Consider the following 13,309-nt stretch of genomic DNA (forward strand, 5'->3'; position numbering starts at 1 on the left):
CGGGCACTCCGCGAGCCCTCCTCCTCACGCGCGATGCGGTGGCAGATATGAACATTTAGTTGAGGTGTTGTTTCAATAGACTACACAACACGATTGTAAACTCATCCATTGCATTGTTATTGTCGTTGTTTTTGCCATACATTCTTTTGAAAACATATATTAAAAAAATGATATTATGATTACCTAGTCATTATTCAGCATTACAGTAAAATAGCTATTTGTCTGTTGACACATGCAGACAAAACAGAACTGAGAACACTTTACTGCTTTTTTTTTTCCACACATAAAGTAGACAACAGGAAGCCACAGTAACCAATAAATAGTTTCAATTCAACAGAAAATCAGTGGGAGAACTGATTTGACATTATCACTGCAGATGAAAATAAGGAAGAGCAACAAACGTGCAACAATGCAATGCGTTATAAACAAGAGGTAACACAATCAGAAAGGAAAATACAGTGGTGATTAAACAATAAGTGAGAAGAAAACTAAAAATCCAAAATCAAAAGACAGCCCTTAAAGTAAAAAACAAACAAACAAACAAAAATCTATAACCCCTTGGAAACACCCACTTCATTGCAGAATAAATCACGATTGTTTGGTTACACAACAGAAGTATTTGAATAAATTTCTTCCTCTTCCCAATATTTTTCCACCAGTTGCAACTTACGTGGCTGGAATGTACCATGTTTTTGTAGTTTATCTCTGATTCATCAATGTTTGACAGATTGTCAGAGTAAACCAAATCAAGAGAAACCGCGCTGAAGACGTGTAAACTTGATTAGTGTCGCTTAATTCCAAGGTTTAAGTTTGTGTCATTAAATCCAACTAAAATATATTTTTCTAATATAACGTAGACTGTAGTCTTTATTCAATTTTCAAAAATGCGTTTTAATTGAATTTACTACTCGAACTACAGCACGATGGTTGTTTTTTAAATGTGATAAGGACCAGTAGTTTGAGTACCCCCCTGAAATGCTGCCAGTTGTTATGTAGTACATCCAGATGTCCCCTAGGTGGCGTGATACACCAGTAACCATCCAGGAATGCACGAAAACAGTTGTAAAGTATTATGTCCTCCTAAGTCATTTAAATCCCATCGTAGCTTTTGTCTATTAAATAATTATTTGTTCATTCATTCAGAGGTTGTTGCTGCAGCTTTTAACCAGTGGATGTGCACAAATATTTTGATGGCGTCACAGTATTGCAAGTTTACGGATGTGTACGTCTGAAAGTCTATAAATCCCCTCGCGGAAAGAGAGTATGTTGGCTATTCAGGCGTCCTAAGTGGAATTTTTCAGCTGAAAAGCCAATGGAGACTTGACTTGAACATGTCTGCCAAAGGCTTAACTGCTGCTCCTGCCTGGCGAATCAAGTCACAGAGGAAAGGGGTCTCTATCCAATTTCAATGTAACGTTCCATGGTTGCTTCTTTTTTACACTTTTATTGCAAAAAACAGGAAATTTGTCACAGACCAATCATCTTTTTGAACATTAAATCATCAGCACACATATGATGAACAAATAAATCTTATCAAATCAGCCATAAATAGGTTTGTTACCTGGTAAGCACCAGTACATTCCGGGTTTATCAACACCATGAAAAAAAAGACCTGTCGGAGCATGCAGCAGTGCAATGAATCGACTCAAAAAGATGAAGACCTAAGAACATAAGAAATACTTTGCAAAGTGTCAAAGTAAGCTATTTGGTTAGTAAGTTTGTTAGTAACAGTGTTTTACAAAGAATTTCCAAGGTTTGATGTGAACTGAAACCCTTATGATGTGCACATACTGACAATAATGCGATGAAATCTTTTGATTGAAACCGTTCTTTAACAGTCTTAGACATGGGATCAAAAAAAGCTGTAATATTCCTCATCAGGAAATTAGGGTCCTCAGATAAGCATGCTCAGTGTAAGATAGTTTAGTTTATCATTTATTATGACATGGGGAAAAAAATAGAAATATATTCTTTAGAAAAATCTTAAGTGTGCATAACGCTTTGGTAACTCAAACGGTAGAAAATGCTCAAACACATCTCCCAAGTTATGTGGAATGCTGTGGGTATGTGACATGAAGGAATGCACGTATGTAGTATCCAACATCCATTTCATTTTCTGTTTCTCTCAGCTTACTGTAGAAGAAAATCTACACTCACACAGCCAGACATTTAACTTTGAGATACAGGTCAACACATAGTTACAATTCATCTCTCATTTTTTCACCCTTCGGCCTAACCATCCTGCCAATGAACAGGATGGAGTTCGTCTTCTGGTCCTTCACAAGGAAAATGAAAGGGTGGTCGACGTAGAATAGTTTTGGGTTTTTGAGTTTGTCTGAGCCAAAGATGCTGGAATCGATCTCATTTCCCTCAGTGTCCCACTCTATGGCAGAGGCGTGGAACACACCAGACAGGTAAAGGTCCTTCTTCCCAGAGATGTTGGACAAGTCAGCCTTGGATTTGTCCACAGCCTCGGTCAGACCCAGCTCCTGCAGGTTTTTCTAAAAAGGATCGGACAGATAAGGTTTGACCCGGATTCCGTAAAAGACTGACAAAAGTCTGAGTCAGAGGACCGAGCTCTGGTCATTTCTCGCCTTGAAAGTGGTTACATCGTTTACCTGCAAGTTGTGACTGACTTCCATGCTGACTTTTGGGAGAGAAACAGCTACTGCTGTCTGCTGCAGCTTCCCCATCCACGTATCCAGCTGCTTTTTGGTCACCATCTTCTCCAGCCTCTCCAAAGGTTCCACATTGTATGGCATGATGAACACCACGGTGGACTTCTTTTGAGCCAGGGGCATGCTCAGAATGGACAATTTATTGGTTTTATCATCATAAAAGTTAAAGACACCTGAAGAAACAAATTATACATTTATAACTATCAGCAATCTTGTCATCTTTTGTCAAAATGGTGAATAATATCTTTAAGCATTTTAGGTTTTGTTTGTGAGAACATTAACAGGGCTGCCTCCACCTACCTGTGCGGTGCATCATCTGTACTGAAACAGTGTAGCTACGGGACACCATGAAGCCACGGTTGTCCACCATCTTATGATGAAACTGCTCATCCCAGTGAGCTGTGAGAAAAGACCAAGGTTATTTTGGATGTCTTGAAAACCATAACAATGATTGTTGCACTTACACAGATTTATACACCTACGTTTAAAAAACATAGCATTGATGATCATTGCTCCATCAGTTTTCTCAACATCCTTGGTGACCTCGGGGAGTTTTCCGTCGGTGGACTTGGCCGCCCACTCGTTGATGGACTTAACGGCACTCTTTTTGTCTCTGAAGTTGATCTTGGAGTGGTCACAGTTATAATGCTTTTTGCTGCTCTTGACAAAATCATCCACAAAGGTGACGGAGCTAGGTCCATACATGCGGTTGCTAATCTTCCAAGTGACATTTCGGGTCTTAGGGTCGCTCACCTCGGTCAGGAGCTCAGCCAGACCAGAGTGCAATTGCTCATCTTTAACTTTGGCCGCATTCAGAATGGTTTTCACCTGTGAGGCAGTGGAGGCCTTTCCCCCGAGAGCCACCAGACCCAGAGAAGAGGCCACTACCACAGGCGAAATGAGGATGTTCTCAACATTTTTCTCCTTTGCCATGTTTTGGTAGAGGCTGAAAGCCAGGTTGACGCTGTTGTCTGCCAAGATGGTGGCGTGGTTGCTCAAGACTTTGTCTGCTGATGCAGCGGTGGCAGCTGAGGCTGTTGTAGCCAATAGAACAAGGGATACTAGGTTTGTTACCCACATGGCGTGACGATGACCAAAAAAAGCCTATAAAAAGATACAAAAATAAACTTCTTTGTACAATTAAGTAACACAGTTAAAATACTGGCCAATGAGAGGTTCATTTCCTTTTCAGATTTTGAGCATATAATCTGATTTACGTGATTTCCTTTCTCTGCGTTCTGGATATTTTTCCCACTGGGCGGCATAAATGACTTTTTCCTACACTAAGACCTGTCATCTTTAACACTGCCTAACATGTCTCTGGAGGTTCTTTTACAGGTTACCTCTTGTCCAGCATTCAGGACCATAATGTACATTACCCTTTTTATACTGATGACACTCAGCTGTACCTGCCACTAAAACCCACAGACTCCACCAGCCTCGCAAATCTCACAGCTTGTGTCTATTGGTTTTTAAAACCTACTGCTCACCCTCAAAGTCTTAAATGGCTTCTAAACACATCTCAGACTAAATGACCAGGTATATTCCCTCCTGACCACTGAAATCTGCATATAGTGTCCTGCTAACTGTTCTTAAGTCATAGTTTGTGGCAAAGGGAGATTGGGCCTCTTTCTTTTAGAGCCTATAGCTTACGGAACTCTTTGCCCACTGAACTCAAGTAGGCTGATTCTACCCTCAATCCCTCCCTAAAACTTTCCTCTTTGTGAAAGCCTTTGGCAACATCTGATATCATTCCACCATTGTGCTCATGTAAAAACATCCATCTGACCTAATTCTCTTTCTTGTCAAGAACTTTGTAACTTTGTAACACTTTATTGTTATACTGTTATCAAAATATCTTGCATATTTTTTTAAATGAGTCATTATTATATCATTTAATTTCTGAAATATCCTAACCAGAAAGCCCCCGATGTGGTATAGGCACTATTTTTACTTTAAAGATTAAAGAATGATGTGTGGTTAAGTCATGCCACCTAAAGTCGATCTTTCCTAGAAGACCTCAAGGCAAGACTTGCATAACAGCCACGTAGGCATCTGGGGGATGTTTCTAAGCCGAAACAGTCAGCTTGATCTGAGTTGTTCATTGCAATGCACACGATTGCAGTTTTCAAAATTCTCTCTCTGAGCAGAAACTCTGGTTGATTCTGATTGGTTCCTTGTTGTGTGGGAAAAGTGGCCACGTGCTGACCAACGTGCCGGCAACATCAGAATTTTATCCCTGTCCACGTTGACGTTGGGGCGTGTCCTTGTCTGAGTCCCTGAACAGCTGTGTCCTGCAGCTTCCCAGACATTTTCAGATGGATTACTTTTGCAATATTATTGCATAGTGTCTTCAAAACAGAACAAAGTCTGTGTTTAAGAACAGACCAAATAGAGCTGAATGCATTAAGAAATGCTGATGATCAAGAATCCAGAAAGCAATTCTAGCATCTAGAAATCTAGATTCTTTCTGAATTGCAACAACGTATTTGACACAAAACAATACTCTTTTCCTTTAAATGTTTAATGACCCAATGGTCATCTTATTTTAGCACAAGATTACATTACCCGTGACATTATGTTTCAGTGTCTCTCTCTCTCTGTAAACGGTTCATCTCACTGGGTTTAAGACTTAGTTTTAATGAATTACAAGTAACTCTTGTGAACTGTCAGAGCAGTTTTAACATATATCCAGTTCAGTGATAATGTTCATTCATTACATACTGCCATGTCACATGGAAACAGTGGCATAACTGATAGTGTAATATGTAGACAAAGGAAGGACCGACATCCTGCCTCATGGATGTAATCTGGTTAAAAGTTGAAGCAAACTCACATGACTGGACTTTCATTCATTCTGTTACAGATGTTACAATTAAATGTATGAACCATCCTGCTAAGATACACAACAGAATAGAATCCCAACCACATAGCATACAGATAGACTGTTGTCTCTCTTCACATGCCTGGACATTTCTCACCAGTTGAGTGCAGCCCAGATTCTCTCCCTCCCCCATACTCCTAAAACTTTCATCTTACCATTTTTGATCCTTTGAATAAGTCAGCAAGTTTCTCGTTGATTACAAAAATGGATCCCCCAGCACTGCCCTGCTGTTCAAGAAGTTAATGTATCTAATAGCAGAGAACTGAAGTTTAAGAAACAATTACCCGAGTCTTAGTGCATGAAAATCTCTGCCCTGGAATCTTTTTTCCTGGCCAGTCCCACCCATATGGAGCAGTGGGAGAAGAACCCTCAACACCCCCCAGGTCCTAAAGCCTGAAATTATAGTTCAGAAGAAGTACTCAGATAATTAACCCCAAATACTCAACCCATCTTGTCATCAAGGAACCAATAACAGCTACCCCTCATTACTTACTGATTGCAGTGGCAGTAAAAAACTTATTCCCTTATTAAACTTACAAAACAAACTTGTCTAGGTTGAATTGGTCATATAAGACTAGTAGACTCATTCTGGGCTCAGAGCCAATGGTGGCTCTCACATATAGTATTAATCATTATATTTCCTGCAGTGCCAGGGCTTTGACTTCCTTCACTCCTCCTTCTGTCACCTTGTTATAGCACCTCTGTACCCTGATCTCAGAGCTGGAGAATCTCTTCAAAGACAAAGCAATAGTACGTTTGCTCTTCTAAGCCACGGCAGCAATACCAGAACTCCACTTTCTAATGTGTCTTCAATTGAAATATGCCAAATGTATTGAATGCATAGCCTTTACACAAGAGGAACAGGAACCCTGACAACAGTATGAGCTATAAGAGATAAATCAATGCACTGCTTCTTTAAAGAAATTCACACAGTCCTATCAGTTTACATTCCCTACATTCACTGTGGAATGTAAACAGCACAGCATCACAAGGTGTTCTTCAAAACTATACTTTTTCATTTAAATCAACATGAAAGAGACAAACAGACATGGCATACGGCTGTATGATACCCATCACTCAATGATATGAGATCCATAAAAATAACATTCAATATCTGTCTTTTAGCTGTGCCAGTGTCCTCATGACCTGAAACTGGAACTTGAGCTATATGCTCTGGATGCAGATTTTTTTTCCCCCTGCATGAATCTTTCCTTCTTTCTTATCCTACTGACGTCATGGTTATCCTCCTCCTGCTTGAGAGCCGCTCATTGTTTGGAGGTGGATCAGGCAGCAGGAAGTCTCAGAAGCAGCGGATGTGTATCCGGTGCACTGCTGGTATTTTTTACAGCATGTTACCATTTTTTTTTTAAATTTACTTTAAGGCTGATGGGAAAACCATGCGAAGATGATGTGCATCAAGAACATAAAAGACAGTTTTAAGGGTCCAGTAGTGGTATAAATCTCCTTTTAATGCCGAGCAGCATTTTGTTGTCTTTTGCATAGCATCACTAATTATTAACAATTAAATATTAAACTTCAGGAGTGGAAAATATATTAATCTGATTCTTTTATTCATCATTCATTGATTCATTTGCTTGTTTTAATAATTTAAGAAGAAGTTAATCTTTCTTAGTTTCCAGGTTTTACCCTCCCTAAGAAACAACTTGTCCCAGTCCTGCATGTTAGACAGATAACCTCATGTTATTTCTATGCTGTCCTGTATTGTGACGACAGACCTTTTAGATAAAGGCGTACTTCAGCGGCTTAGCTTTGTCAGTTTAGATGTTTTGCAGGACATATGTTTGATAAATCGTAACAACTAACAATAGTAAAACACATAAAGCTCTAAATTCCACACATACTGCAACGCAACCTCTTTTTTTTCACACTTTAGGCCTCCAACACAAGCTGTGGCAGGTAATAAAGGATATGACACTTTATAATGTTGCAATTCTTTATAGAATTTAGTCATGATATTGATGATACGATGTGATTAGGTGTTTCAGGTGTTACGTTGTCCCATTTTTTTTTTTTTTTTTTTTTACACACGCCTGAAGGTGTGCAGTATGGGTTTGTCTTGCATTGGATTTTTTTTAAATTCTTGACACATTCTTACTTGGGGGCAGGTCAGGACTACAGGCAGGCCAGTCCAGTACCGGTACCCTCTTTAGTAATGTGTACTAAATGTGGTTTTGCATTGTTTCCATGAAAAAATGCAGAGCAACATTAAATATATTTATCTTTTTTCCTTCTAAAGTCAACATGCTCTAAAGACTGACTTTTACCTGTGACTTGATAACAGTTGTGCTTGGTCTGGAACACAGTGCCCTATATATCTCTCAGAAAAGATCTTGAATACTGATTCATCTGACTGCAATACACATTTCCACTGTGTGATGGTCCATCCATGCCCAGAGAAATTTACATCACATCTGGACAAGGCTTCCACAAGACTAGTTTTTTTTTTAGCACAGTACAGTTTTAAGTGGCATTGGTGAACGTAACTTAGTATTGTAGTGCTTGACGTGGGTTTTCCATAGCAATCTCTTGTAAATGTGGTTGACGAATGATGGTTCTTGATATAGAGTCATTTAAGGCTCAACTTAAGCTCAAGCCCTTCCCCTTTGTGGACTAAATCCTGCAGATTCCTTCCAATTTTTCTTTGATGAACAGAATTTTTAAACATTTCAATGATTTTCCTTAAGCATCTGCAGACAAACTGGGGATAATCTGCTTATCTTGTCTCTGTTTTTTGCCTTTGAAACCACATCAAGAAATTTCAGCTGCTGACATCAATTGTTGACATCAACTGTAAGTAACGTCATTACTAATTTTTTGTTCTGCGTCTAGAACAATGTGAAGGGTTTGCTTTGGAACTGAATGGTCACTCTGGCCTTTCCCTGCAGCTGAGAAATCCATCTATACTTGGGCTGGTTTTGATATTTAAAAAACTGCAAATCCTCTGAATTGTCACCAACAATCACATGAGTTTACTCAAAAAGTTACAATGTTTTTCTTTTTGTTTCAATATTTCACTGGACAATTTAAATTTTTTTAGAATAGTTTCCTGTTATATTCATGTGCTTTGTTCAGGTGACCTACAGATCAGTGGTGTCAGCTGCCCTCTAGTGACAGAAATAGGGATTTTAAAAGCAATTTAAAGATGGAATTAGGCCTACTTACCATGACCGCTAGAGGCTGACAAAGAACTGTCTATTAATGGAGGAACATGAGCCATTCCGCTCTCTTTTTACTACTTGTGCTGTTAGCACCACAAACTGAATAAAACCATTGTTGCGATTAATTGAATTATAGGAACGAATAGAGCATGGGAACAAAATGCGTGGTCTTAATGACAGCAGGCGTGCACATGCATGTCACCTGCTGAAGAACTGGGAGTTGAGGGATCTTCACTGCCTCTGCTAAATTGTTTAGGATTAAAGGGATCTGCTGTAATTATCCCAAGCCAACAGTTAATCTGTGACTGCTGGGCCTGGAATAGATCTCTTACAAGAAGCTACTCATCTGCTCTACCTCTTTCCCACTTTTTTGCTGTTGCATTGCACAGACTCCACGGTTTGTAGCAGTGATGCAGATACAGCAATAGAACAATCTGATGAGTTATTGAATTATACAATGGCAGATGAGTAAGGTGGAAAGCAGAGCCTTGTCATCCTGGATAAAAAAAGAGAAAAGTTTTCATGATATACCGAAATGATTTTAAGCCAATGAAAGCCTTTCGGAGTGTTGGATAGTGTCACAAATGAAATGTCAGCATTGTGAATTTAAAATGATTTATCCTAAGTTTTTTGGATATAACCGGAACTCATAAGCCATATCAAGATTTAAAGGGCAAACTGAATATAAAGAGTCATCTTTTCAGGATAGGCCAAAATCTGAATAGGCCAGCATATTAAATCTAATCTTGTAGCTTTTATTTATCGGGACATCTTTAAAATAAAAACCTCCTCCAGTCCGTCCAGTCTTACAATTTAGTAAACACAACCTGGAGATGACCAACACATTCTGATTCAGCAGCTGGGAAAACCACCTTTAGTAGCATTAACTTGAAGTCATTGTTTTCTGTGTGACGTTATCCTTCTCCCACATTTTTGGGGAGGAATTCTGGCTGCATCTTCTTTAAAACATAGCTTCAACCGATTGAGGGTTGCTGCATTTATTTATTCACAGCTTTATTAAGGTCCTGCTACAGCATTTCAATCAGGTTGAGGTCTGGACTTTAACTGGACCATTGCAACACCTTGATTCTTTTCTTTTTCAGCAGTCTGTTGTAAATTTGCTGCTGTGTTTGGGATCATTGTCCTGTTGATGACCCAGTTTCAGCCAAGCTTGAGCTGTCAGACAGATGGCCTCACATCTGACTCTGGCATTTTTATGTATACAGAGGAGTTCATGGTGGACTCCATGACTTAATGTGGGGCCCAGTCCTCACCCTACCCACAGACATATACATAAACACCCACAGTGAAGTTTAATTACCCCCTCCCCGTCAGAGGCTTTGATCTCTCCCCCCCTGGTGTACACCCATATCTATAATCTCCAACATATCTGACTTAGTCCTGGAAATGTCTCTCACACCCAATCTGGCTCCAAACTCATGTGACGGAGTTACTGAAATGATGTAAACAAGGGTAGGGAGAAAAAGGTCCACGACTGATCAGTTCTCCTTCCTGCTGCATGCGTCTTGTGCGACGGCATTATATGTGATGTAAATACATGACATAAAAACATTTATAAGTTTGTGTCTTTAGAAAGGAGTACAGAAAATGTGTTTCCATGCTTCTAAAAATCCCATATTCCATTCAACTACACAGAACTATACAGTAAGCGCTTTATTATTTTGGGAGGACTTGGAAATCCAGCGGCTTCAACAGAAATGTAATTATGATTTGTTATTTGTAAAAATCGGGTAGCGCCGGCTCTTTCCAACAATCCTTTATGAGGATTCACAAAGTGCAACTAGGTTTTTGTTATTCAGCAATATTGTGTTTCCCAAACCTTTTTCAAATCAAAGGTGTGTCTTAAAGAAGAACACATTTCGGATTCCCACGTAGGAGGGAGCTCTGGAATAGAAGCCATCTACACCTAAGATATCTGGTGTCAAACTGTAGTTACTGTGGTTGGTAATCCATTCGAGGTATACCTAGAAATCAGATTCCCTGAAGCTCTTTTCGACATAGTGAGTGGTCCAATTGTCAGTCAAAGAGATCCTTACAGCTCCTTTTTAACACATACTGTTGTAATGGGCTTTATAAACAATTAACAAACATAAGACACATGCCTCTCTCCATCTGCACCTAGAACAAAAGCTGCAACATTGCTGCTCATGACTTTTCTACTATATTTACATGTACCTGACAGCGTGATGATCACACTGTAAGAAAAGGGCATTTCAACAGGCCCCTGCGCCATGTGGTTGAGTCTGGCAACGGAAGAGGCCGGGAGTTATTTGCAGTGTTTTCCTGAGCTCCGCCCACATCGTCTCACACGGATTACAGTTTGTAACCCTGTCGTGGACGCTCAGGTACGCGCGTTCTTATTCAGGGGCAAACACATAGAAGGTTTTTCGGAAAGGTCGTAGCTGTGAGGCAATTTCACCGGGTCTCCGCTAATCCGTGGTTACCGCAGGCTGATGTGCGCAGCTGGTTCGCCGCTCAGAGTAACTTTAAATTCCTTTACGAGCTCTTAAACTGCAAAGAGACGGCGTTAAGTGAGAGTCTATGGGAAATAAGCGATTAACTGCGAGTTTCTGACTTTTTTTGTTTAGCCGTTTCCAGGATAAAAAAGGCTGTAGAGGAGGCGAGGTAAGTGTTTGTGCGCACTTCATCGGATTATCTTCATATAATCTGTGTCTTGGCCCTGCAGTGTGATAGTTTTGAGTTGGAGCTAAGTGATCCGTGCGCGCTGTGTTTGTATCCAAATCAGAGTCCCGTTTTCATAAATTGCTATGTTATATAAACCATACAACTACTTTTATAACATTCAGTGGACGTTTTCAATGTTCTTTCACGGTTTACTGGACATTTAAACAAAACAATTTGCAGATTAGTCATTAAAAAAATTATTATGAGAAGCTGACTTTATTTCCCACCTGTATTCAAAGTAGTAGTAAGAACCAAATTTTCCCCACAGGTTGCAGAAACTGAGAGGCTGTCATACTTGTCAAATACGTCATGCTGTTTACGCAGACGTATTTGCTTGACTTCACAAATGAATGAAAACTTTTAAAGTTTGTCAACATGTTGTACTGTATTGTTGTGTTTAGTAGAGTGGTGACACCATAATTACAGAAGAAATAAATCGAGCTTTAATTACATCACTCTGACTTCTCTGTCCTTCCAAACATGATTAGGAAACATATCAGACTACCGGTTTTCATCTCTGTATGCTGACCTTCCTGCAGCATCTGTCATGCTCACCTCACTTGAATCAGGGACTACCTTGAACAACTGACAGGAGCTGCATGGCTTGCAGTGAACAGGACAAGTCCGCTGACCCCCTAATTACTGCAGGCTGATAACAAAATCTCATTGGCTTTGTTTCCTGCTCAAACCCTCCTACTTCTTCCTCTGCATTGGTAATACGTGTTTGTTATAGATGAGACTCTATTTTTGGACAGATCCAGTGAGACATTGGGAATGTTATTAATGCATGCATGTCTAAACTTCATAAAGGAGTGAACACTGGAAGTCCAGAAAAAAAGTGACAGTGAATGAGATGGAATGCTAGTTGTAGACAGAAAAGGTGGGTGGCTGAGACTTGGCAGATCTCTTGAGCATACCTCAGTTACAAGTGCACAACAGCAATGCACAACTGAAACTAACCAGGTTACTTCTATAAACTGGCATGTAGGCAAGTGGAGTAGTGAAATCCTCTCAGGTAAATAGCTGGTTCATGAGAGGAAACTGGCCTGAAGCCAGCTGAATGAGAGGCCACCTGAGGGCTCAAGTAAGAAAGCTGTGTTGTAGACTAAGGTCAGGTGAACCTGATGATTTGGGTTAAAGTTTGGTTATACGATCTGCTATAAGTAGACGTTTATTGGATGTTAACCCAACACTGACAGGAAAGGGACAGTTCTCTTGGTTGTGTGCTGTCCTAATACAGTGCACACGAGATCATGTACACCCTCTTTTCAGCGAACAATGCTGACCAGTTACAGCTTAGCACTGTAGAAAATTTCACAAATCACAAGTACCTCCTACAGATGAACTAGTATAATACATTTTTTCATAAAGTTGAAAAACGGTCCATTAAAACTGACACTTGCTGAGGTCAAATGCTTTAATCCCCAGTGTTCTTGCGTCTGTGCGCTTGTGTTACTGTGAACAAAACTTGGAGTCACTGATTCCGAGCTGTTGCACATGCGCTCCGATGGAAAAGAAGGTTATATGTATTGGGCCATGACAAAAAAAAACAAGCTGGTCCTTATCGGGTCCTAAAATTAGGCCAATACAACCTCAGATGAACAACAACACGTGACATATTACACAGTCTCCAAAATGTAGAAATAGTGTGTACAGAATAAGATGCACCTTTACTGTTTCCAAAGGAATTAAGAGGGTAAGTAGCAGCAAATTATCAGAAAATATGAGCACTGCAGTAAAAGAAGTTTGGGCAGTTTGCTGATCTGGAGCATTCAGGTGTGTGTTAATTAGTGGTGGGCATAGATAAATTTTTTTAATCTAGATTAAGCTCACTGAAATCTTGAAAATAATCTAGATTAATC

The 13,309-nt window shown here is 39.8% G+C and overlaps 2 protein-coding genes across 3 annotated transcripts in view; one reads left to right on the forward strand and one right to left on the reverse strand.

Moving 5' to 3' along the window:
- Window positions 1-1,428: 1,428 nt before the first annotated feature.
- Window positions 1,429-5,907, reverse strand: serpinh1a (serpin peptidase inhibitor, clade H (heat shock protein 47), member 1a). Of its 2 annotated transcripts, none has more exons than XM_075486495.1 (5): window positions 5,847-5,907; window positions 3,161-3,782; window positions 2,979-3,077; window positions 2,619-2,851; window positions 1,429-2,501 (listed from the first exon to the last, which is right to left on the reverse strand). In XM_075486495.1, exons 2-5 carry the CDS (start codon window positions 3,756-3,758, stop codon window positions 2,199-2,201), a joined length of 1,233 nt encoding a protein of 410 aa, XP_075342610.1. In that variant the 5' UTR covers window positions 3,759-3,782; window positions 5,847-5,907; the 3' UTR covers window positions 1,429-2,198. The 2 variants fall into 2 exon arrangements, with proteins under 2 accessions (XP_075342610.1, XP_075342609.1); XM_075486494.1 differs by having other exon boundaries at window positions 5,718-5,900.
- A 5,179-nt stretch (window positions 5,908-11,086) lies between these two features.
- The window catches only part of gdpd5a (glycerophosphodiester phosphodiesterase domain containing 5a), a 29,158-nt gene continuing 26,935 nt past the window's right edge, over window positions 11,087-13,309 (forward strand). Inside the window, exon 1 of the mRNA XM_075487213.1 lies at window positions 11,087-11,387. The gene's annotated coding sequence lies outside the window, so the exon portion shown is untranslated. The remainder of the gene's footprint in view (window positions 11,388-13,309) is intronic.

The sequence above is a fragment of the Odontesthes bonariensis genome, chromosome 16 (assembly GCF_027942865.1).
Source record: "Odontesthes bonariensis isolate fOdoBon6 chromosome 16, fOdoBon6.hap1, whole genome shotgun sequence".
Classification (NCBI taxonomy): domain Eukaryota; kingdom Metazoa; phylum Chordata; class Actinopteri; order Atheriniformes; family Atherinopsidae; genus Odontesthes; species Odontesthes bonariensis.